Source organism: Salvelinus namaycush, chromosome 9 (genome assembly GCF_016432855.1).
Source record: "Salvelinus namaycush isolate Seneca chromosome 9, SaNama_1.0, whole genome shotgun sequence".
Taxonomy (NCBI): domain Eukaryota; kingdom Metazoa; phylum Chordata; class Actinopteri; order Salmoniformes; family Salmonidae; genus Salvelinus; species Salvelinus namaycush.
In genome coordinates, this window is record NC_052315.1 from 50253351 (window position 1) to 50280478 (window position 27128).

The 27128-nt window shown below is 42.8% G+C and overlaps 1 protein-coding gene and 2 pseudogenes across 1 annotated transcript; 1 reads left to right on the forward strand and 2 right to left on the reverse strand.

Annotated features, from left to right (window-relative positions):
- Positions 1-8161: 8161 nt before the first annotated feature.
- Positions 8162-11861, reverse strand: LOC120053309 (annotated as a pseudogene).
- Positions 11862-11865: 4 nt separating this feature from the next.
- On the forward strand, positions 11866-21174 carry LOC120053310 (annotated as a pseudogene).
- Positions 21175-24998: 3824 nt separating this feature from the next.
- On the reverse strand, positions 24999-26617 carry LOC120053529 (alpha-1,3-mannosyl-glycoprotein 4-beta-N-acetylglucosaminyltransferase C-like). Its single transcript, XM_039000663.1, has 3 exons — positions 26489-26617; positions 26261-26393; positions 24999-26140 (listed from the first exon to the last, which is right to left on the reverse strand). The coding sequence occupies exons 1-3, from the start codon at positions 26615-26617 to the stop codon at positions 24999-25001; spliced, it is 1404 nt and encodes a 467-aa protein (XP_038856591.1).
- Between the last annotated feature and the right edge of the window lie 511 nt (positions 26618-27128).

Consider the following 27128-nt stretch of genomic DNA (forward strand, 5'->3'; position numbering starts at 1 on the left):
ATTCTTCAATAATCAATGCATGCTGTTTATCCATAATTGATGTATTGTAGTGTTAGCTCAATCTCTTCCCTAACAGATTACCCTATGTGCCTTATTTAGTTTTAATATTTTCACAAGCCTGCTAAGTGATGGTGGTGTCCTGCACACACACAGCAACATTACTTGTTTTTTTATACAGTGCCTTCGGAAAGTATTCAGACCCCTTGACTTTTTCCACCTGATGGTCACTCTGACAGAGCTCCAGAGTTCCTCTGTGGAGATGGGAGAAACATCCACAAGGACAACCATCTCTGCAGCTCTCCATTAATCAGGCCTTTATGGTAGAGTGGCCAGACGGAAGCCACTCCTCAGCCTGCTTGGAGTTAGCCAAAGGGTACCTAAAGGACTCTGACCATGAGAAACAAGATTCTCTGGTCTGATTAAACCAAGATTGAAGTCTTTGGCCTGAATGCCAAGCGTCTCGTCTGGAAGAAACCTGGCACCATCCCAACGGTGAAGCATGGTGGAGGCAGCATCATGCTGTGGGGATGTTTTTCAGCGGCAGGGAATGGGAGACTAGTCAGGATTGTAGGAAAGATGAACGGAGCAAAGTACAGAGAGATCCTTGATGAAAACCTGCTCCAGAGCGCTCAGAACCTCAGACTGGGGCAAGGTTCACCTTCCAACAGGACACTGACCCTAAGCACACAGCTAAGACAATGCAGGAGTGGCTTCGGGACAAGTCCCTGAATTTCCTTGATTGGCCCAGCCAGAGCCCGGATTTGAACCCGATCGAACATCTCTGGAGAGACCTGAAAATAGCTGTGCAGCAATACTCCCCATCTAACCTGACAGATCTTGAGAGGATCTGCAGAGAATAATCGGAGAAACTCCCCAAAAATACAGGTATGCCAAGCTTGTAGTGTCATACCCAAGAAGAGTCGAGGCTGTAATCGCTGCCGAAGATGCTTCAACAAAATACTGAGTAAAGGGTCAGAATACTTATGTAAATGTGATATTTCAGTTTAAAATGTTTAATACATTTGCAAAAAAACTAAAAAACATGTTTTTGCTTTGTCATTAGGGGGTATTGTGTGTAGATTGATGAGAATAAGGCTGTAACCCAACAAAATGTGGAAAAAGTCAAGGGGTCTGAATACTTTGCAAATGCACTGTAATTGCATTTTTTTTAACAGGCAATGTTTCTTTTTATTTATTTTTTATTTTACCCCCCTTTTCTCCCCAAATTTCGTGGTATCCAATTGTTAGTAGTTACTATCTTGTCTCATCGCTACAACTCCCGTACGGGCTCGGGAGAGACGAAGGTCGAAAGCCATGCGTCCTCCAAAACACAACCCAACCAAGCCGCACTGCTTCTTAACACAGCGCGCATCCAGCCCGGAAGCCAGCCGCACCAATGTGCCAGCCGCACCAATTTTTTAAAGAATCCTGCATATCAATCCTGGAAGGAAAAAAAATCCTGCATTTTTTGAATTAGGGTCTCGCTAAGTTGAATTGTGCTACCTACATTTGTATGGTATTTTTTTAATAAATGTACAAAAACAGATGATTGAAGTGAGGGCCAGTGGCTAAGAACACAGTACATAACAACAAATATTCTGTTATACATTTCTCTAGCTTGGCTGGCTATTTAAAAGATGTTTATGTAAATGTCTTTGTTGTTGAAGTACAGTGTCCAGGGGCTGTTCCAGAAAGCAGGATCAATGAGTTTGCCAGCTAGCTGTCCTAACTATTCTGAGATAAATTACAGAGTTGGCATGGTATAATTGACTCGACAATCAGCAACCCTTATAAATTCAGCTTACTAAATGAACCAGAAAATCAAGAGATATAGCTGACTGTTTGTCAGGGTTAGCTGGCCAACTTAATTATCCTGCTTTCTATAACGTACAGTTATGAATATAACTACTGCTCCCTGAAGGAGGAAATGAGACATAACATGCTATGGGAAGTCAACGACCAATCATATTCACCTGAAGAAAATTAAATCACACCCATGCCGAGCCCACCCTCGGAAGCCTCGCCTTCCTGGTTATAATACCGGCGCTCGCATCCATTTCCTCAATTCAGTACCGCTCTTCAGCAACCCCAAATCCCCTGATAGCACGGGGCCCAAATATGTTAAACAGTGGCTTGCGAAAGTATTTACCCCCCTTGGCATTTTTTCTATTTTGTTGCCTTACAACCTGGAATTAAATAGATTTTTGGGGGGTTTGTATCATTTGATTTACACAGCACTTTGAAGATGACAAAATATTTTTTATTAAATAAGACAAAAAACGGAAAACTTGAGCATAACTATTCACCCCCCCCCCCCCCCCTCCCCCCAAAGTAAATACTTTTTGCAGCAATTACAGTAGCAAGTCTCTTGGGATATGTCTCTATAACATTGGGATTTTTGCCCATTCTTCAAGGAAAAACTGCTCCAGCTCCTTCGTGTTGGAAGTTCTGCTGGTGTACAGCAATCTTTAAGTCATACCACAGATGCTCAATTGGATTGAGGTCTGGGCTTTGACTAGGCCATTTCAAGACATTTAAATGTTTCCCCTTAAACCACTCGAGCGTTGCTTTATCAGTATGCTTAGGGTCATTGTCCTGCTGGAAGGTGAACCTCCATCCCAGTTTCAAATCTCTGGAAGACTGAAACAGGTTTCCCTCAAGAATTTCCCTGTATTTAGCGCCATCCATCATTCCTTCAATTCTGACTTTCCCAGCCTAAAGTGGTCTTATGGACAGATACTCCAATCTTTGCCTCTCCTTCAGGGTTATCTTTGGTCTCTTTGTTGCCTCTCTGATTAATGCCCTCCTTGTCTGGTCCGTGGGTTTTGGTGGGCGGCCCTCTCTTGGCAGGTTTGTTGTGGTGCCATATTCTTTCCATTTTTTAATAATGGATTTAATGGTGCTCCGTGGGATGTTCAAAGTTTCGGATATTTTTTTATAGCCCAACCCTGATCTGTACTTCTCCACAACTTTGGCCCTGACCTGTTTGGAGAGCTCCTTGGTCTTCATGGTGCCGCTTGCTTGGTGGTGCCCCTTGCTTAGTGGTGTTGAAGACTCTGGGGCCTTTCAGAACAGGTGGATATATTCTGAGATCATGTGACAGATCATGTGACACAGATTGCACACAGGTGGACTTTATTTAACAAATTTTTTGATTTCTGAAGGTAATTGGTTGCACCAGATCTTATTTAGGGGCTTCATAGCAAAGGGGGTGAATACATACGCACGCACCACTTTTCCATAATTTTTTTGAGTTGAATTTTTTAAAACAAGTCATTTTTTTCATTTCACTTCACCAATTCACTCCTTCGGGGAACAGCAGTTATATTCATAACTGTTAGTTCCCTCTTAGTCGGTCACTCGGTATAGCATACTATGGGAACACACAATCATGCCCCAAGCCAGCTCAGATGGGACCAAACTGGGAGGCCCATGGAAACCCAAGCACACACATTTTATACACACATGTTCTGGGGAACCAGAACCTGCTGCAACTTGGCTATGTGCGCTGACACACTGCCACTGCAGCCCAAGTCCATAGACCCCATGATTCCAAGAACAATACTTTCCTTGCCAGCCTGAAATGCCAGAACTCGTACAAGGAACCGCAAGTCCAAAACAACAAGCCTGTCGTGACTTGGTAAAGCACACACACACTCTGCATACCATCAACCAGAGTTGATGAACCACGGCAGCCCGAGGCTCAAACTCACAGGAAACGTGCAGTATCCTGGAAAATGTGTACTTGTGTGCTGCCACTGCAGCCCAAGGCTCAAACCCACAGGACACTGTGGTAACCCTGATAATAAGCACTTTATGCGCTGCAGCAGCCCAAGGCTTAAACCGACAGGGAATTGTGGTAACCCGGATAAATGCACAACCTGCACGCTGCCTAAGACCTACACCTGGACCCAGCCATAAGACACTGAGCCATACTGGGAGCAGTTACATCCAAGCGATATAACCTCACAAATGTATGTTGGAACCCCAACTCGCTGCAGCACAGATATCACCTATCGCCATGCCCCTGAGCAATGCCCAAGAAGCCGCCACACCCCTAGTGGAGTGAGCACACACACCGCTAGGCGACCTTTGCTCTTTGCTGTCATATGCCTCCACAATCCAATGAGAAAGACTCTGCTTAGAAAACTCCCTACCCTGAGCTGAAAAAGCGAAACAAACAAAAAGTTGGTCACAAATGTGGATATCCTTACTCCTATACATATACGTGCGTAAAGCGCGCACCGGACACAGGCCATGCAATTATTTTGTTCACTGGAAGCAAACTGAGGAGGTGAGAAAGGGAACGGCTCAAAAGCCAGGGGCCTGTAAGACATAGGCATAACCTTGGGAGCAAAAGCTGCATGAGGACGTAACATCACTTTGGAGTTGTCAGGTACGGTCTCCAAACAGGAAGGGTGCGTGGAGATCCCTAACGCGCTTAGCCGACGCCAAGGCTATAAGCAGGGCAGTCTTGTAGGGAAGGACCTTCAGGTCCACAGACTCCAATGGTTCAAATGGAGGCTCACGCAGAGCGTCCAGAACCAAAGCCATATCCCAGGTCGGTGCCATAGGCTTAGACACTGGTCTGAGCCAATGCACGCTTTTCAGGAATCAAACCACCGGCGGATGAAACCCTGGGGTAGAGCCGTCAAACCCTACATGACACGCCATATAAACTTTCAGTGTGTAAAAGGAAAGGCCAAGCTCAAGAAGCTCTTGCAAATACATCAAATGTCCACCAAAGAGCTCTGAAAAGTAGAATCTCTTTTAACCTGACACCAACCCTCAAACGAGCGCCACATATATGTATACAACGCTCTCGTAGAGGGCACAACTGTATAATCCCGTTCTAGGGTAAACTCTTAGCCGTCAAATTCAACCTTTCAGGGGCCAAACCCAGAGATCCCATATCTGCAGTTGTGAGTGCCAAACTCTCCCGTGCACCTGGTAAAATACATGGTGATCCTTCAATGATACAATATATATATGAAAGTATGAGGACACCCATTCAAATTAGTGGATTCGGCTATTTCAGCGACACCCGTCGCTGACAGGTGTATAAAATTGAGCACACCACCATGCAATCTCCATAGATAAAACATTGGCAGTAGAATGGCCTGTACTGAAGAGCTCAATGACTTTCAATGACTCCGGCACCATTACAGTTATGACTGGTGCTGTATATTCCTATGGGTCTACAATTCAGTCAGGTATTATTATATAGCTAACTTTTCTCAATAACTTTTCTTTGGCCTTTAACAAAATGTAGTTGTACCTCTGATGAAAACTTTTGCAAGTTGTTCGGGGGAAGGAGCTTACATGGTGATCCTGTTATAGGAGCAAAGGGGGGGACCAACTCCATATTAATTCCCATGGTTTTGGAATGAGATATTCGACGAGCAGGTGTCCACATACTTTTGGTCATGCGGTGTATAATAGTTTAACTCTATTGTCCATATCCCCTAAATGTAATGTGTTGAAACAATTGTAGTTAACTTAATTAACCTATGCCTCTCTATAATCAACTTTCTAGATTCCCCTTATAACTGTAGAATGAGTGAAGACGCAGTATATAATTTTTTCCCTATATTGCACTGCCATCTAGTGTGCCTACTGATCCATTGCCTTGGACAGCACCTACAGTTCCAATGTAATATTCAGCACCATGGACAGCACCCAGCACAGCAGCTTTTTTTCCTTCATGATGATTCAACCTGGTCTCATAGACTAGACGTAACCTAGTAAATGTATATCCATTTAGTATGATACAGTTGAAGTCGGAAGTTTACATACACTTAGGTTGGAGTCATTAAAACTTGTTTTCAACCACTCCACACATTTCTTGTTAACAAACTATAGTTTTGGCAAGTCGGGTAGGACATCTACTTTGTGCATGACACAAGTAATTTTTCCAATAATTGTTTACAGACAGATTATTTCATTTATAATTCACTGTATCACAATTGCAGTGGGTCAGAAGTTTACATACACTAAGTTGACTGTGCCTTTAAACAGCTTGGAAAATTCCAGAAAATGATGTCATTGCTTTCGAAGCTTCTGATAGGCTGACTAACATCTTCTGAGTCAATTGGAGGTGTACCTGTAGATGTATTTCAAGGCCTACCTTCAAACTCTGTGCCTCTTTGCTTGACATCATGGGAAAATCAAAAGAATTCAGCCAAGACATCAGAAAATAAATTGTAGACCCCCACAAGTCTGGTTAATCTTTGGGAGCAATTTCCAAACACCTGAAGGTACAACGTTCATCTGTACAAACAATAGTATGCAAGTATAAACACCATGGGACCACGCAGCCATCATACCACTCAGGAAGGAGACACGTTCTGTCTCCTAGAGATGATCGTACTTTGGTGCGAAAAGTGCAAATCAATCCCAGAACAACATCAAAGGACCTTGTGAAGATGCTGGAGGAAACAGGTACAAAAGTATCTATATCCACAGTAAAACGAGTCATATAACGACATAACCTGAAAGGCCGCTCAGCAAAGAAGAAGCCACTGCTCAAAAACCGCCATAAAAAAAGCCAGACTGTGGTTTGCAACTGCACATGGGGACAACGATCTTACTTTCTGGAGAAATGTCCTCTGATCTGATGAAACAAAAATAGAACTGTTTGGCCATAATGACCATCGTTATGTTTGGAGGAAAAAGGGGGAGGCTTGCAATCCGAAGAACACCATCCCAACTGTGAAGCACGGGGGTGGCAGCATCACGTTGTGGGGGTGATTTGCTGCAGGAGGGACTGGTGCACTTCACAAAATAGATGGCATCATGAGGCAGGAAAATTCTGTGGATATATTGAAGTAACATCTCAAGACATCAGTCAGGAAGTTAAAGCTTCCAAATGGGTCTTCCAAATGGACAATGACCCCAAGCATACTTCCAAAGTTGTGGGAAAATGACTTAAGGACAACAAAGTCAAGGTATTGGAGTGGCCATAACAAAGCCCTGACCTCAATCACATAGAACATTTGTGGGCAGAACTGAAAAAGCGTGTGCGAGCATGGAGGCCTACAAACCTGACTCAGTTACACCAGCTCTGTCAGGAGGAATGGGCCAAAATTCACCCAACTTATTGTGGGAAGCTTGTGGAAGGCTACCCGAAACGTTTGTCCCAAGTTAAACAATTTAAAGGCAAAACATACCAAATACTAATTGAGTGTATGTAAACTTCTGACCCACTGGGAATGTGATGAAAGAAATAAAAGCTGAAATAAATCATTCTCTCTACTATTATTCTGACATTTCACATTCTTAAAATAAAGTGGTGATCCTAACTGACCTAAGACGGAATATTTACTAGGAATAAATGTCAGGAAATGTGAAAAACTGAGTTTAAATGTATTTGGCTAAGGTGTATGTAAACTTCCGACTTCAACTGTATGTTGCGTTTGGTAAGATGACTACTTAAGGCAAAAATAAGTAGGATGGTTGGTTGGGGTGGACGGATGGGCGTATAACGCCAATGTTTAGCAATCCAAAGTTTGCGAGTTTGAAACTCATCACGGACAACTTTAGCATTTTAGCGATATAGCAACTTTTCAACTACTTCTACTTTTGAGCTACTTTTAGCATGTTAACTAACGCTTCCCCTTACCTTAACCCTTTTATCCAACCCTTCCCCTAAACCTAACCTTAACCCTTAACCTATCTCCTAAACTTAACCCTAACCCCTAGCCTAGCTAATGTTAGTGAGCTAGCTAACGTTAGACTCCTAGCCACCTAGCTAGAATTAATAACATATCATACATTTAAAAAAGTTAAGAAATTTCATAACATATTGTACGTTTTGCAAATTTGGAACATGTAACATGTTTTTCAGATTCGTAACACATAATAAAAATTGTAATTTGTAAAATATCATACAAAATGGATGATGGACATCCACATATGAATACATAGCATATGAAACGTAATATATCATACTAAATAGAGTATCTTGGTTTTACATACAGAATAATACAAAATCTCTGAGACCAGTTTGGATGATTAAGCTACCAGTCTACTCTATTTTTCACCACTTACTATCAAATTCACAATAAAAGGTCAATGAACAAACAATTATTACAGACATAGAATTCCTTATTTAACAGAGTTCAGACCTTGAAATTAAGTGTGTACGTGGGAGGGGGTGGATTTAATAGGGGTGGTCACGGACGTACACCATGATGTCCTTCAGACCCAGCCAGGTCTCAGAGGCTGTAGGGATGATCTGATTGGCTGGCAGGATGAAACCACAGCAACCAATGTCCCTCAGCTCGAAGGCAAAGGAGTACTTCATGCCCAGCTTGTATAACCAATCAATGATGCCGATGCTTGCTTGGTCTGGGTGGAGGGAGACATCACATATTAGTAATTGATTATTATTACAAATAGTTTGTTTAAGTTGAAGGTATTGGATTGAACTCCAGTACTCTACTTTCCAGTCCTAGCTGGTGGGTGGCATCTAATGACAAAGCAACTTAATTGAAAAACTTATACCACATATAGTATAACAATTCTGAAATATGGAGTACTGACAGATGGTCTTGCAGATGCTACCAACCTTGTATCTGATCCCATGGAGAGAGCTGAGTTTCTGGACTGCAGCCCTGCCCATAGAGTTGTTAGGTTCTAATTATCAGAGTAAGGACTCGACGGACACTATGAAAGCTTAAACCAAGTTTATTCATCCCAGAGGATCGAACAGCTGTACCGACAAAAACATGGTTCCACCACTGGTGATATATATACTCCAATTTGGGGTGGAATCTGCTCCTTCTCTCTAACCATTACATCTCTGTTGCTAGGCAGGAAATTAAGTGATGTGGGCAATAAACTGTTCATTCTCCTTTAACGTGACCTGACCTCAACCCCCTTCATCACTAATCTACGGCTCTCTCCCCTTATCAGTGCCTGCCACACGTTATCGTTTTCCCTGCACTCAGCACTCAGCACACTCAGCACAAGCTTAATTGCACCCACCATATAGCTTCCTCCTACAGGTAACCATTCACTTCTGGTGTAGACCCTCTAAACCTAAGCACTCAATATTTCAATAGGACACCTGATAATTAACCCTTTTTCAACGAGCAGCTGGGAGTAGACGTGGATGGAGATGAAGGACTGGAAGTCGCTATGGTTCTTCACCAGGTTCACCACATTCCTCACCTCCATCTCAGAGTGGGGAGATGGGCGTGGTAGGAGACAGAGCAGGGGTTGGTATTGGCACCAGGGACGACGACGACACACACACACACACACACATATGGATGGACACAGGTTATTATGTGTACAACAACAAGGTATGTCATGCTTAGGAAAGAAAGCATTGTCTCATAAGACTATGCATTTGACTAATTTCATCTTTGGGACAGGAAACTATGAGCTGTGAAAAAAATCTATTCCATAGTCAACCTGTGACACCCACCACCAATGCTGGTATGGAACTGTAGCCTTACATGGCTAACAGGTATTGGTGGTCAAAATCTCCAAACCGGCATCCCAGTCCCTGTTGGGGTTGACACCACGGTACATGGAGCCCGGGTTGTTGGAGTGAGTCTTACGTCACATACGGTCCTGTGAACCATGAGGACACAAGGGACAAACTCAGTAAACCTTTTACTGGTATGCCAGGTAGCACAATCAGGATTGTCCTCATATCAATCTACACTGAGACACAACGAGACACACTGAGGTGACACAGATTAAAGGTCACTCTTTACACTTCATTCTGTAACTCCCACCACAGTATACAGTAACTGCGTTATAATACTTAATGGTATATCTGTAGTGGGTACCTACACTGGTGTGGGAGTGGACGTAGCCATCAGGGTTGGTCAGAATCAGCAGGCAGATGTCCATGGCATTCAGGAGAGAGGTAGGGGAGGCATCAGTGCCACATTTTCTTTGTTGAATGGATTAGATCGTATGTTCAATGTTATTTTTTTCAATTAGAATACAATAGAAGTCTGAAGTGTTCTCACCTTGTTGGCTGTCCACACTCCAGTGGCCTGAGACACCCACTCTCTGGAGTGGATCCCAGAGTCAACCCAGATGGCGGGACGTTTGTTTCCACCAGTGCTGAACTGGAACAGAGAGAGGACAAGTGTTATTATCACTATCCAACACTACCCATAATATAATAACACATGGCTTTTCTTTGTTGTAGTTCAGCACTGGTGAAAACAAACTGATAAACAAACGTGGAAACAAACTGATAAACAAACGTGGAAACAAACTGATAAATAGAAAAGTATGCACACGGGCGTAGACACGAAACCCATATATTGACAAAAACACACATGTACTGTACGTACACTAACCGGTACAATTGTTGTAATAGGTCTAATGTTTCTGTATCTTGAGCGCATATATGGGCCTGCCCTCATAGGAAGTTCCAATCTGTACCTTGGGGACAAGGTTAGGGTAAGCAGCCACCAGGTCGTCCATCCAGCTGTAGATCTTGAGACACTCAGTCAGACAACAACATCAGATAGTGCAAACATTGTATATGTCATGCAACATACAGTACATAAGTATTATATATGATGTACACTGAGTGTACAAAACATTGGGAACACCAGCTCTTTCAATGACACAGACTGACCAGGTGAATCCAGGTGAAAGCTATGATCCCTTATTGATGTCACTTGTTAAATCTACTTCAATCAGTGTAGATAAAGGGGAGGAGACATGGATTTTTAAGCCTTGAGACAAATGAGACATGGATTGTGTATGTGTGCCATTCAAAGCGTGAATGTGCCTTTGGACAGGGTATGGTAGTAGGTGCCAGGAGCTCTGGTTTGAGTGTGTCAAGAACTGCAACGCTGCTGGGTTGTTCATGCTGTTGGATTCAACATTTTGAACATTGAGATATCAAAGACGTGATAGATCAGACGCATAGTATATTAAGGAGTGAAAGAGACTGGGTCTCTGTAGAAAGACAGATAGCTGTGGAATGTGTTGGGTGACAAGAGGAGAGCAACGTGTTGATACAGGGGAGACAGATCAACATCTGTGGATTAGATGAAGGAGGGGTTGAGGTCAGAAGGTGAGGACAGATTCTCTTAAGAGGGTAATAAAGGTTTGGTATCCTGTTACCCTCTTTACTCTCTTCCTGTAGAACCATAATATGTAAGGATTGGAGAGAAGGAGGAGTGTGTTAAGTAGGATGTATATAACTGTGATGGTGAGAAATGTTTTGCTGTCTGAATTACAGCTGTACAGAACCTTTGGGAAGAATTAAACTTGGTTAAAGCTTCTCTAGTGTCCGTGAGTTATTTACTTGGAAAACTAAGAACCTAACAATGCTCAACAGTTTCCAACTTGACACAACTGTGGGAGGCATTGGAGTCAACATGGGTCAGCATCCCTTTGGGATGCTTTCAATACCTCGTAGAGTCCATGCCCCGATGAATTGAGACTGTTCTGAGGGCAAAAGAGGGTGCAACTCAATATTAGGAAGTTGTTCTTATATGTTGTACACTCAGTGTATAACGATAACATTATCCAGTTACTTAACAATATGAAAGCAGATCTAATTAAATGAAGCAATCTTCCATACATCTTACAGGTAGAATAAACCTCTTCAGAATGGCATGGCTCCCAAAGTTTTTATATTTATTCTTAGTAATACCAATTCCCCCACCGAAGACATTATTTAAAAATGTGTGCTCGGTCGTATGACTTTATATGGGCAAATACAACTCAGAAAATGAAAAGGAAAGTTTTACATCTTCCTAAGTCTGAGGGTGGTTTTAACCTTCCGTACGTGGAAGTATATCAACTCGCAACACAAGGCTTTTACTTGTGACATACACTGAGTGTACTTCATTATAAACACCTGCTGTTTCCATGACGATGACTGACCAGGTGAATCCAGGTGAAAGCAATGATCCCTTATTGATGTCACTTGTTAAATCCACTTCAATCAGTGTAGATGAAGGGGAAGAGACAGGTTAAAGAAGGATTATTAAGCCTTGCAACTCAATATCGGGAAGGTGTTCTTAATGTTTTGTACACTGTGTACAGTTAAATGCACTAAGCGTACATATTGAAGATGTGCATGCTCATCCCCAGAATCTTTTCGAGTGATCTATTTTCAAAAGATAAAGCTAAGAACATTAACAACTTCATAGTTACAGTGCCTATAAAACTAATTATACATACCTCTTAACTTATTCCACATTTTGTTGTTACAGCCTGAAATCAAAATGTATAAAAAAATAAAAATAAATCTCTCACCCATATGCCATAATGACAAAGTGAAAACATGTTTTTGCATATTTATTGAAAATGAAATGCAGAATTATCTGATTTACTTAAATATTCACACCCCTGAGTCAATACATGTTCGAATCACCTTTGGCAAAGAATACAGCTTTGAGTATGCAGCATTGGTTTCATCAACTGTGCACCCATATCAACTGCGTGTTGGCCATTTGCGGTTATACACGAGTGCTGGTGTGAAGTTTTTTTAAGAGAAAAAAGGAGAAGCCCGCACACTGCTCTTGACAGTATCACTGCTCTTTAATCAGCTTTACAGTAAGTATCGGCCTCAAGGCCTGAAGCTCTGAGGAAGCCCTTGAGGCCGGTACGTAAGGCTGATTTAAAGAGCAGTGATACTGTCAAGAGCAGTGTGCGGGTTTCTTCTTGTATCTCATTTTATTCAACTGTTACCATGCACCTGCAAAAAAAGATAGCTCAGACATGTTTTTTTTTTAAGGCCCAGCTTTCGGAACTTTGGCTTTCCTGGATATAGCCATACAGCTTTGGCTTATGGGTAGAAGCTGTTCAGGGTCCTTTTGGTTCCAGACTTGATGCATCGGAACCTCTTGCCATACGGTAGCAGAGAACAGTCTATGACTTGGGTGGCTGGAGTCTATGACAATTTTTAGGGCCTTCCTCTGACACCGCCTGGTATAGAGATCCTGGATGGCAGGGAGCTCAACCCCAGTGATGTACTGGGCGGGCCGTAAGCACTACCCTCTGTAGCGCCTTGTGGTCGAATTCCAAACAGTGGCCATACCAAGCGGTGATACAGTCAAGATGTCAAGATGCTCTCAATGTTGCAGCTGGAGAACTTTTTGAGGATCTGAGGGCCCATACCAAATCTTCGTTGGAAGAGGCGTTGTTGTGCTTTCTTCACGATAGTGTTGGTGTGTGTGGACCATGTTAATTCCATAGTGATGTTTACACCGAGGAACTTGAAGATCTCGACCCACTCCACTATAGCCCGTTGATGTGGATTGGGGGCGTGTTCGCATCTCCGTTTCCTGTAGTCCACAATCAGCTCTTTTGTCTTGCTAACGCTAAGGGAGAGGTTATTGTCCTGGCACCAGACTGCCAGGTCATTGACTTCCTCCCTATAGGCTGGCTCATCGTCGTCAGTGATCAGGCCTACCACTGTTGTGTCGTCAGCAAACTTTATAATGGTGTTGGAGTTGTGTGTGGCCAAGTAGTCGTTAGGGATAAGGGAGTACAGGAGGGGACTAAAAACACACCCCTGAGGGGCCCCCGTGTTGAGGGTCAACTTAGCGGAAGTTATTTAAGGATATCGGACATGACAATTGACAGTAATCCATGCTAATAGCTACTGTAATTGATCAGTCCAAAATTGCTTTTTAATTCTGTCATGCAAATAAATATAGTGTAAGTATTCAGACCCTTTATGCAGTACTTTGTTGAAGGACCTTTGGCAGCGATAACAGCGTAGAGTTTTCTTGGGTATGAAGCTACAAGCTTGGCACACCTGTATTTGGGGAGTTTTTCCCATTCTAGTCTGCAGATCCTCTCAATCTATGCATTGCTGTATAGGTATTTTCAGATCTCTCCAGAGATTTTAAATTGGGTTCAAGTCCAGGCTCTTGCTAGGCCATTCAAGGACATTCAGAGACTTGTCCCAAAGCCACTCCTGCTTTGTCTTGGCTGTGTGCTTATGGTCACTGTCCTTTTGGAATGTGAACTTTCACCCCAGTCTGAGGTCCTGAGCGTAGGTTTTCATCAAGAACCTCTCTGTACTTTGCTCCGTTCATCTTTGCCTCGATCCTGACTAGTGTCCCAGTCCCTGCCACTGAAAAACATCCCCACAGCATGATGCTGCCACCACCATGCTTCACCGTGAGGATGGTGCCAGGTTTCCTCCAGACGTGACGTTTGGCATTCAGGCCAAAGAGTTCAATCTTGGTTTCATCAGACCAGAGAATCTTGTTTTTGAATCTTGAAAGTCTTATGGTGCCTTTTGGCAAACTCCAAGCGGGCTGTCATGTGCCTTTTACTGAGGAGTGGCTTCCGTCTGTCCACTTTACCATAAAGGCCTGATTGGTGGAGTGCTGCAGAGATGGTTGTCCTTCTGGAAGTTTATCCCATCTCCACAGGGGAACTCTAGAGCTCTGTCAGACTGACCATGGGGTTCTTGGTCACCTCCATGACGAAGGCCCTTCTCCCCTGATTGCTCAGTTTGGCCGGGCGGCCAGCACAAGGAAGTCTTGGTGGTTCCAAACTTCTTCCATTTAAGAATGATGGAGGCCACTGTGTTTTTGGGGACCTTCAATGCTGCAGAAGTGTTTTGGTAACCTTCCCCAGATCTGTGCCTCGACACAATCCTGTCTCGGATTTCTACGGACAATTCCTTCGACCTCATGGCTTGGTTTTTGCTCTGACATGCACTGTCAACCTTATATAGACAGGTGTGTGCCTTTCCAAATCATGTCCAATCAATTTAATTTACCACAGGTGGACTCCAATGAAGTTGTAGAAATATCTCAATGATGATAATTGGAAACAGGATGCACCTGAGCTCAATTTGAGTCTCATAGCAAAGGGTCTGAATACTTATGTAAATATGTTTTTTATGTTTTTTATTTTTAATACATTTGCAAAAATATATACAGACCTGTTTTTGCTTTGTCATTATGGGGTATTGCGTGTAGATTGCTGAGGATGTTTTTTATTTAATCAATTTTTTGAATTAGGCTGTAACGTAACCAAATGTGGAAAAGGGGAAGGGGTCTGAATACTTTCCGAAGGCACTGCATACCGTGTAATTAAATATCATGAAAGAAATGGTGCTTGAATACATACATTTTTCAGTGTAAATCCCCTTGGACTTGTATGCTTACATATTTACTGATAGGGGTCAAATTTTACTGGTCCTTCCCTGTCTGTTTCCCCCAGGCAATGTAGCAGAGGCAGTAAAGGCTGCCATCGCTGCTGGCTACAGACACATTGACAGGGCTTTCTTCTACCAGAATGAGGCTGAGGTGGGAGAGGGCATCCAGGCCATGATCCAGGAGGGAACAGTGAAGAGAGATGACCTGTTCATAGTCAGCAAGGTGCTGTCTCACATATCACACTTTTCAGAATTCATAACATAGGGTGAATTCAGAAAAGCACTTTTTGCACTTTTTGCTTTTCCGTCCTTCTGTAACATCTTTCAACATCTATCCAACATATTAACCTAACACATGATACATTTCTAAAATCCTCAAGATGTTCCCTAATCACACAAAAAGGGCAAATGTTCATATCATATTAACAGGAGGCATCACACACCCATTTGTGCACACTGAGCCAAAACCATATTTTCAGTTCGCGTTTGGTAAAATGGGACAGAAGGTTAGATAAACTAGGACAGCATTGTTATAGGCCTAATTATACCTCAATGAGAATTCAATTCACACTTTGTTGTTATGTTATCGTCTTGAGGATTTCAGAATTGTATCATGTGTTGGGCTTATATGTTGAATAGATGTCGAAAGAGGTTACAGAAGACGGAAATGCAAAAAGTGGGACATCATATTAACTGGGACAGCTTAATGCTGACACGTTTCTGTTTCTTGCTCTGATAAGTGAACATCTAAACTACTGTTACTAAGCCCTTGCAGAGAAACCACATGATCAAAATCACATCACTTCATTGGTGTGCCATCAGAGGGCTTGGCAAATCAAGCTTCAAAGAGGAAGCTCACAGAGTGAAGCACACACTGTGTGACATAGCTTTTTTTTTCTGTTTTGATGTTAAGGTTATAAAACTCATAAATAATAACTGTGCCAAACTGTGGTGTAAATGTGAATACTATGTACTGGTGCGTCAAAATAAATACAAATGTTTCCAATATGAAGTTTACATTTTGTAAATCAGCATTTTTTGTTGTTGTCTTGCTTTACCAACCATAGCTAGCTGAAGTAGGACAGCATGGAGTAGCTAATGTGGGACAGTCTTTTAGGCTTTTCCAATGGAGGAAAGAGATCCAGTTTACATTAAGGACCCCCTGTACCTAGGTTAGGCAGGGCTCTGGTTCTTTTAGTACTATTATCCTTTTGTGGTACTATGTTTTCCAGAGTACAATGGCACCAAACAGAACTATAGTAGGTATACTGTGTGTGTATGCATCTGGGAATTGATAGAAGTGTTTGTCAAATGGTGAATACTGTTATTCCATTGAACCTTTCAGGTGATGTGTAGTCTATGAGTGTATCTCAGATTACGTTCCAAATGGCACCCTATTCCATATAGCCTAGGGTGCATTACTGCCTGAGCTGGCCATAAGTAGTGCCTTATAGGGTGCCTGTGCCATTTTGGACGCAGCCCCAATCCATTCAGATTGCCATTCTTGTTTTTCTCTTTCTACCAGCTGCTCTTCCATGAGAAGACCCCGGTGAAAGCAGCTTGTCAGAAGACCGTGAGTGCCTCAAACTGGACCATCTGGATCTCTACCTCATCCACGGCCCCATGGGAATGAAGGTGAACTCTCTCCCTATAGTCCTCTTGACATGCATACTGTTTCAACATGTCTTTGAAAAATCCTTGTATCTTGTAATACTCTTGTAATAAAACACTTGAACTGAAGATAGAAATGATGGTTTTAGGTTGTTTTGATGAAATAGTTCCATTTAAAGCTTATAGTGCCTGCACTGCCTGACTTGCCTATAAAAAAATGTCTTTGCTCCCATTTATTAAATTACTCACACATTTTGTCAGGCATAATTTAGAAAAACAATTCCACCCTTTGATGATTAAATGGTGGGGGTGATATGCGCTGATCATCATCACTCAATTATTTATTGTTATGTTGTAGATTAGGGATGAGCCGTTTCCTGTGGACAGCGAGGGGTTCACCTGTAGCCAGGGAAACCAGCTTCCTGGACACCTGGGAGGTGAGAATGACAGGAAGTCAAATGAAGATAATTTCAGGGTCATTTTTTACATCATCATTACATTTAGATTATCCCCCTTTGAACATATCCAGTTGGGTGTTCTGCTCACCATATATCTCAGGGTGTGGAAGAACTTGTGGATGCAGGGATGGTCAAAGCCATAGGAATCTCTCATTTCAACCGGGATCAAACCGAAGCTATTCTGAACAAGCCAGGCCTCAAGTACAAGCCTACCAGCAACCACGTGTTCTTTGCCCTCTCTCCCAGCCAAAAATACCCCTCTGCATTTTGAGATCTTTTAGAGCATAATGTAATTGTGTTGAAATGATCTGATGTCCTAGGTTATGGGCAACATTTTCCTCTCGCAAACACACCTGTGTTGTGAGCAAATGCCTGGTAACTTATGGATGGGTGAAATTATAACATGCAGTGTGATTTATTCTATTTTATTCGGAGTGGCTGTGGATCTGACTTTTCCCTGACCTTTTATTTTGAGCATTTTTCTCTCATGTGGCCAAAACTCAACAGTGCGCGCCACTAGGCAAAATACACAGGTAGGCTATGCTTCAGTTTGTTAACACCGTCTGCTCTAAAATTCGCTCACTGTACGTCATTCTAAACGACACTGTAGGTTACTTCCTAACAACACTGTATAACTCAAGAAGATCTATTGTGCATATCCCCATGAAACGGATCATATTGAGATCAACTTGTCGGTATGCAGAGGCTGTGTGTGTGTGTGTGTGTGTGTGTGTGTGTGTGTGTGTGTGTGTGTGTGTGTGTGTGTGTGTGTGTGTGTGTGTGTGTGTGTGTGTGTGTGTGTGTGTGTGTGTGTGTGTGTGTGTGTGTGTGTTTATTAGGATGAAATGTCAGGAATTGTGAAAAACGTTGTTTTAATGTATTTGGCTAAGGTGAATGTAAACGTCCGACTTCAACTGTACACTCACACACACACACACACACACACACACACACACACACACACACACACACACACACACACACACATCCTCACACCCTGTGCTGCTGCTTAAATTTGATATGATTTGTTACTACGACTACACTGCTGTTAATTGATTATTGATTGCCATTACAATTAGTGTCTACAGTGCCTTCAGAAAGTATTCGTACCCCTTGACTTATTCCACATTTTGATTGATTAAATAGATTTTCTCACCCATCTACACACAATACCCCATAATGACAAAGTGAAAATATGTTTTTAGAAATGTTTGCACATTTATTGAAAATGAAATACAGAAGTATCTCATTTACATAAGTATTCACACCCCTGAATCAATACCTTTGGCGGAGATTACAGCTTTGAGTCATCTTGGGTATGTTTTCAGCAGTTTTGTACATCTGGATTTGAGGATTTGTTCCTGGCAGGTTTTCTCATGCACGGTTAAGCTGGATGGGGAGCGGCGGTGAACAGTAATCAGTAGTCTTTCCACAGATTTTCAATGGGATTCAAGTCTGGGCTTTGGCTGAGCCACTCAAGGACTTTCACATTCTCATTCTGAAGCCATTCCAGCATTGCTTTGGTTGTATGCTTGTGGTCATTGTCCTGTTGGAACGTACATTTTCACCCCAGTCTAAGGTCGTTTGCACTCTGAAGCAGGTTCTCATCAAGGATTTGCCTGTATATGGCTCCGTTCATTGTTCTTTCTATCCTTACCAGTCTCCCAGTCCCTGCTAAAAAGCATCCCCATAGCATGATGCTGCCACCACCATGCTCCACGGTAGGAATGGTGTTAGACGGGTGATGAGCTGTTCCTGGTGTTCTTCAGACATAGCACTTTGCATTCAGGCTAAAGAGTTCAATTTTTTGTCTTATCAGACCACAGAATCTTTTGCCTTGTGATCTGTTTTTTCACCTGTTTTTTCCCCCCAATTTTGTGGTATCCAATTGGTAGTTACAGTCTTGTCTCATCGCTGCAACTCCCATACGGACTCGGGAGAGGCGAAGGTCGAGAGCTGTGTGTCCTCCGAAATACAATCCAACCAAGCCGCACTGCTTCTTGACACAATGCCCACTTAACCCGGAAGCCAGCCACACCTACGTTTAGGAGGAAACACTGTGCACTGCACCCGGCCCGCCACAGGAGTCGCTAGCGCGCGATGTGACAAGGACATCCATGCCGGCCAAACCCTCCCCTAAACCGGACGACACTGGGCCAATTGTGTGCAGCCCCATGGGTCTCCCGGTCGCGGCCGGCTAAAACAGAGCCTGGACTCGAACCCAGATGCAGTTAGTTAGACCACTGCGCCACTCGGGAGGTAATCTCAGAGTCTTTCACGTGCCTTTTTGCAAACACTAGGCTTGCTGTCATGTCTCCCATAAACCCCAGATTGGTGATGTGCTGTTGTCCTTCTGGCAGGCTCTCCCATCTCAGCCAAGAAACTCAGAGTGGTCATTGGGTTCTTGGTCACCTCCCTGACAAAGGTCCTTCTAGCCCGGTTTGGTCGGACAGCCAGCTCTAGGCATTGTCAGGGCAATTCCAAATGTCTTCAATTTTCCAATGATAGAGATCACTGTGCTCTTGGAAACTTTCAACAAAAATTGTTTCCCTTCCCCAGATATATCTAAGAAATACTGTCCTACAAAGGCAAAACGCAGTAACTGAAATCAGGCTTTGTAGTATCTGTCATATGACTGGTTTTACATTAGTCTCCAGTGATTATAAGGTCAAATAGTTTTCTATTTAACCTTGGTTTAACTTGGCAAGTCAGTTAAGGACAAATGTTTATTTACAATGATGGCCTACCGGGAAACAGTGGGTTTACTGCCTTGTTCAGGGGCAGAACAACAGATTTTTACCTTGTCAGCTGCTCTGGGATTCAATCCAGCAACCTTTTGGTTACTGGCCCAACGCTCTTACCACTAGGCTACCTGACGCCCCAAAATATGTGTTATTCATATTTACAATTCCCTTATCCAAGCAAATTACTAATTTACTACAGTACCAGTCAAAAGGAGTGTGCAAAGCTGTCATCAAGGCAAAGGGTAAGGCTACTTTGAAGAATCTCAAATATAACATATATTTTTATCTGTTTAACACTTTTTTTGGTTACTACATGATTCCATATGTGTTATTTCATAGTTTAGATGTCTTCACTATTATTCTACCACATAGAAAATAGTTTTTTTTAAACCCTGGAATGTGTAGGTGTGTCCAAACTTTTGACTGGTACTGTAGCTCTTATCAACTTGTACATTCCAGTGTATGGAAAATGGTGTTATTTCTATCGAACAAAATTAAGTAGATGCTTTTTCCTCTTGGAACTGGTAGGTTCGCTAGACCTCATTCATGGTTTCCTCGCGCGTAAAGCTGGTGGAAGTATTAGGGAATTAGGTCAAGGTCAGAATATGGTGTATCTGTAGACACACCTCTGCCACACCGTCATTTATTCGATCTCCACCCAAAACGAATAGCACGCTATTCTCATGTTTAAATTCAAGGTCCGAATACGCGTAGAGAGAAAAGTGCATAAAAAGGGAATGAAGCAGCGCTTAACTCGGGTCAGAATCGGGCCCAAAATTACTACTCACTTGAGGATAGTACAGTACATAAACATTGAATGTTATGATCCAGGTGGTCAAGTCTTGAGGGGGTAAAGCTGCCATCTAACCCCTTTTTCCCACAATGAAACAATCTTTCTCCGCTAATGATTAACATAATGTTTGTTATTAATGATTTCAAGTGTTATGTAAATCAATTCAAAGAAAATCTATTTGGCAAATAATATTTTCTGCTTTGTGTTCAGTAGACCCGTCTACTGATAGATTTGTTTTTCCTGTTCATGACTCATTTTCAAATCAAATTTTATTGGTCAAATACACATATTTAGCAGATGTTATTGCGGGTGTGGCAAAATCTTGCAGTGGGCCTGAAGCACAGGGACCTGACCAATCGCTTCGGCGACTGCCAATCCACCGTGAGCCAGATCATCACTTCCTGTATTGCCTGCATGGCACCCTCTCCATCTGGATGTAACCAGAGTATCTAAGCCCACCTGCCCTTGGAATTCAAGGACTTCGCAGATACCCAGGTTCTGGTCGACTTCACAGAATTCCGCTGCCACACACCATCTTCCTCTACACAGACGACACCATTCTGTATACTTCTGGCCCTTCTTTGGACACTGTGTTAACTTATTTGGGATAGGGGGCAGTATTCAGAAGTTTGGATGAATCAGGTGCCCAAAGTAAACTGCCTGTTACTCAGGCCCAGAAGCTAGGATATGCATATAATTAGGTAGCATAGACACTCTGAACTCTGAAGTTTCTAAAACTGTTAAAATATTGTCTGTGGGTATAACAGAACTGATTTGGCAGGCGAAACCCCGAGGACAATCCATCCAGAAAAAAAAAAATTCAGCTCACCTCTGATTACAATGGCTGGGAATGGGAATATAAAAGGAAGTCCTCCCAGATTGCAGTTCCTAGGGCTTCCACTAGATGTCAACAGTCTTTAGAAAGAGTTTCAGGCTTGTTTTTTTTTAAATTAGCTAGAATCTGTAGTGGCTCCCATTTTGGCTGAAGTGTTTGTAGCGCGTTCCGGTGAGTGTGCATACTTCGTTATTTATCTCCGGTAATGATCTACGGTATTCTCCGTCTGAGGATTGATTAGAAACGTTGTTTGACTTGTTTATAAGAAGTTTATTAGTAACTTAAGGGATTCATTTTGTATGTATTTGAACGAGGGAAACCGGTGGATTACTGAGTCAAGCGCACCATTGAAACTTACTTTTTTAGGATGTAAAGAAGGACTTTATCGAACAAAAGGACCATTTGTTATGTAGCTGGGACCCTTGGGATTGCAAAAAGATTAAGATCTTCAAAGGTAAGTGATTTATTTTATCACTATTTCTGACTTTCGTGAAGCATCTGCTTGGTTGGAAAATGTTTGTGGCGCGCTCTGGTGAGTGCGCGCATTTGGTTATTTATCTCCGGTATTGAATATACTATTCTCCGTCTTAAATGTTATCATTTATTTACATATTAGGGTACCTGAGGATTGATTAGGAACGTTGTTTGACATGTTTGGACCAAGTTTATTGGTAACGTTTGGGATTAATTTTGTATGCATTTTGAACAAGGGGAAACTGGTGGATTATTGAATGAAGCGTGCCAAATAAACTGAACTTTTTGCGATATAAAGAAGGACTTTATTGAACAAAAGGACCATTTACTATGTAACTGGGACCCTTGTGATTGCAACCAGATGAAGATCTTCAAAGGTAAGGGATTTATTTTATCGCTATTTCTGACTTTCGCGATGCTTTGTTGGAAAATGTTTTTAATGCATTTGTATGCGGGGCGCTGTCCTCAGATAATCGCATGGTGTGCTTTCGCCGTAAAGCCTTTTTGAAATCTGACAACGCGGATAGATTAACAAGAAGTGAAGCTTTTAAATGATGTATGACAATTGTATTTTCATGAATGTTTAATATTATGATTTCTGTAATTTGAATTTGGCACTCTGCAATTTCACCGGATGTTGTCGAGGTGTGCCACTAGCGGCACGTCTAGCCCAAATAAGTTTTAACTAACCTCCAGATGAGCTTCAATGCCATACAACTCTCCTTCCGCCACCTCCAACTGCTCTTAAATGCAAGTAAAACTAAATGCGTGCTCTTCAACCAATCGCTGCCCGCACCTGCCCGCCCATCCGACTTGCATCACTACTCTGGACGGTTCTAACTTAGAATATGTGGACAACTACAAATACATAGGTGTGTTTTTAGACTGTAAACTCTCCTTCCAGACTCACATTAAGCATCTCCAATCCAAAATTAAATCTAGAATCGGCTTCCTATTTCGCAACAAAGCATCCTTTACTCATGCTGCCAAACATACCCTCGTAAAACTGACCATCCTACCGATCCTCGACTTCGGCGATGTCATTTACAAAATAGCCTCCAACTCTACTCAACAAATTGGATGCAGTCTATCACAGTGCCATCCGTTTTGTTACCAAAGCCCCATATACTACCCACCATTGCGACCTGTACGCTCTCGTTGGCTAGCCCTCGCTTCATTCTCGACGTGCACATTTGTGGCCTGCTGGAGGTCATTTTGCAGGGCTCTGGCAGTGCACCTCCTTGCACAAAGGCGGAGGTAGCGGTCCTGCTCCTGGGTTGTTGCCCTCCTACGGCCTCCTCCACGTCTCCTGATGTACTGGCCTGTCTCTTGGTAGCGCCTCCATGCTCTGGACACTACGCTGACAGACACAGCAAACCTTTTTGCCACAGCTCGCATTGATGTGCCATCCTGGATGAACTGCACTACCTGAGCCACTTGTGTGGGTTGTAGACTCCGTCTCATGCTACCACTAGAGTGAAAGCACCGCCAGCATTCAAAAGTGACCAAAACATCAGCCAGGAAGCATAGGAACTGAAAAGTGGTCTGTGGTCACCACCTGCAGAACCATTCCTTTATTGGGGGTGCTGTGCTAATTGCCTATAATTTCCACCTTTTGTCTATTCCATTTGCACAACAGCATGTGAAATTTATTGTCAATCAGTGTTGCTTCCTAAGTGGACAGTTTGATTTCACAGAAGTGTGATTGACTTGGAGTTACATTGTGTTGTTTAAGTGTTCCCTTTATTTTTTTGAGCAGTGTATATTTTTAAATTAGCGGTACAGTCTTCCTCCACCTTCAATGGGATGGTCGGGATGGCAACACATGGCGCGGTCATGTTTGTATCTGTACTTTATCCTGGATCTGTAAAGTGACAAGGAGATATTCCAGCAATGTGGAATTGTTCCCTTACTCACCTCAGACACAGACATTGCAACGTCCACTGGCCAACTTCCTGGTAAAATTGCACCCAGATGCCAGCAGGATGCAAAGGTGAAGGAGGGTGAGACATGGATCATTGCAAAGCTGAGGGGAATGGTAGAGTGGACGAAGCGGAGAGTCAAAGGCCACAAGCTTGTTTGAGACAGTGCTCCCCCTGTACCTCTCAGATACCATGAATCAACTGTTCACAGTGGCATGCCTGCTGGTCAACAACCAACATGAACAACTATCAACAATTAAAGCGCCATGGTACAGGCGGAAAGGAAGTGAGGGGGGAGTTGGGCATCTTGTTCCGTCTACTCCTCTCTGACCAGATACTGTACTGCTGGAAGTGATTTTGAAGAACCAGCAGGGGGCACTCCTCTCCTCTCACTGCTAAAGTAGAAACCAATGCGGCACAAATTATGCAGATGTTCGACCAATGTTCAAGTGCTTCGTTAAGTTGTTGCACTTTCTGTAGAACTATTTGTCTAAACTAACCTTTCCTTTCCTGAGAAGATTTCATTTTGTTGGAGGGTCGTTCGTAGAGTTTAATGTAATTCCAGGAGAACCAAACGTCATCCAATTCACTGGAGTAAATACTATCTGTGTAGAGAAAGAAAGATCTACCTCATTCCTCTGAGTGTAATGCACTGTATGACAGCTCCTCGGAAGATGGGAAAAAGCAAGTGTTACGTTCTCCACTTGAAAAGTATCACAGTCATCTTTTAACACTTGCCTCTGTGTAATTGTTGCTATTTAAGGAAATGCATGAGTGTATTTTCTGTAAACCTGTGAAAAACACATATTTGATCATTTCTCTTTTAGAAACCCTTTTAGAAACCCAAACACAATTGTCTGCATTTTATTTTATGAAAAACATACAATGTTGACAACCCAATAGTCTACTTGTTTCAAATTCTAAAAAATGTAGGCTACTGTATGCAAAGTATAAAGGAATATAAACCATACAGCATCCAATATAATCAATATATATAAATGAATACAACACTTTAGTCCAGATGGTATGGGCCTTCTGTGTGCCAGCTATGTCGTCCACAGACTTATTTTCCTAATAATCAGCCATTCTTTTTGACTGGCAGTCACCACAATACGTACACACTGGATGTCAAAGGCAATCTTGTGGTCCACGTCTTGAACCTCAATGTTGCCATTTTTAAACTCCCCTAACGTGATGTAGGAAGAACACTGCCTTCCTCTCTTTGTCCCCACCAGCTTCTCTCCTACTTCCAGAGCTCCATGGTGCAGGATATCGTTCTGACGATCGTCCGTTCCTGTCAAGATTTTGATATTGCTAATATTGCTTGGTTCGTGAAAGACAATGACAAAGAAGTCTCCGGTAGAGGGAGGTTTCCCCCAAAAGTATTCGTCCACACTGCTATAAGCCTTGGTGGCATCATAGTTTTCAAATACATTAATGTTTGTGTACAGGCTGGCAGGAGGGTTGTCAGGGATGTCAATAAAGTCTTCTTCAAAGTCATCATCCTTCAACTTGTTCTCTGTCCCCTTATATGAGGAGTAGTAGCCCATGTGCTGGAACAGAGAGGGCTTGAAGCGGATCACATCTTTCTGGGCCAACAGGCCCCGGAAGTGAATAAGGAGCCAGTCGCAAGGCATCTCCTGGTAGAACATGAGCAGGAAGTGGACCAGGCGCGGCAGGTCTCTTGATTGGTAGAGCTTCCCTATGTAGCCAAGCTTGGAGAATTCCAGCATCACCCAGTAGGAGCCTTCCCTGGAGGTGACCACCTTCTTCAGGGATGTCAGGAAGTTCTGTGAGCAGAGCACATCGTCCTCCAGCATCATGTAAAAATCTGAGAGGTTGGTGCAGAAGTTGAGGAGGAAGGCGTAGTCCACGTTCTGCTTGGAGCGGAAGCGTACCCTGTCCTCTGGGTCGTTGTAGTTCCTTTTCAGCCCATCCAGTGATGGGTAGTACTCCTCAGGGGCATGGATCACTAGGAGATGCCCAGCGATGATGTGGTGGGCAAACTTCCTGGAGATGTCCTGCACCAACTTTTCACACCAGGCCAGGTCAAAGTCTGCCAGGTGAACCACTACCACGATCTCTTTCAGTTCCTCATAACTGGACTGGTCAAAAATGGATTTGATCGTTTCCATGAGGTAATTCCCTTTTTTTCTTTTCACAGATGACAACCCAATGGTTAGATATTCTGTAAACACAAACATTGATATGATTCCAAATCAAATTATTTTTGAACAAATCATTGAGTTTCAGGATAAAATACATACTATGTGTATCTCTACATATCTAAAATAAAAGGAATATTTACTTTTTCGGGGCAGTGGATTCCCAGCGAGGTAACGGTATGTGACGTTTATGGTTCCAGAGAAATTTGTGAGGTCTCTAAAGTTGTGAACATGTCTCTCAGAGTTTGAAGGATGCATCAGCTGTCTTTTACCCGCCTCCTAAAAAAAAAGACTATATTGTTACTCAAATGTAAAATACAAAATATGATGTCATAGGAAGGAAGATCCAGAGACAGCCAATAATAACCTACCAAGACGTATCCATCCTCCATGTACAGGTTGAAGAACAGAAGACATGTGATCAGGATCCCCAGGAAGGGGATGGTGGAGCGTTTACGGAAACACCTCATCTTGTCCAAGGACTTCCACACCAGCCTCATGATGGAGACACACTTCAGGTAGGACAGAAAAGAAAAAGGTTTGAACAAATTATTAATCATCATTATCATTCTCTGTTTACGGTGTAGGTAGGCGATATTGATATCAATCCAGTATTGTTGAATGTACACTGTCTGTGTGAGTGCACATACTGTACAGAACTGCCTGTGCCACGGGTTTGTTGATGTGCTTGTTTGAAGTCAGCAGTATGCATATGAAATGTATATATATGAACTGTGTGTGTGTGTGTGTGTGTGCGCGCGCGCGCGCACGCACATGCACGTCTGTGTGTGATGGGCACTGAACCATACACACACTTATACGGTGTGTTGCAGAATACGGCCCTCCATCTCCAGCCCTCATATCCAGCCCTCCCCAGTGAGCCTCTGGTGGAGCGCTAACCTGGGTCAATGTGCTAAATGCTGAGAAGGGCCTGGGAGAGGCTCGCTCACACAATCATTTCTCACGCCTCCAGTCTTCATTATTCTCGCCACTGATGGAACCGCAAAGCCT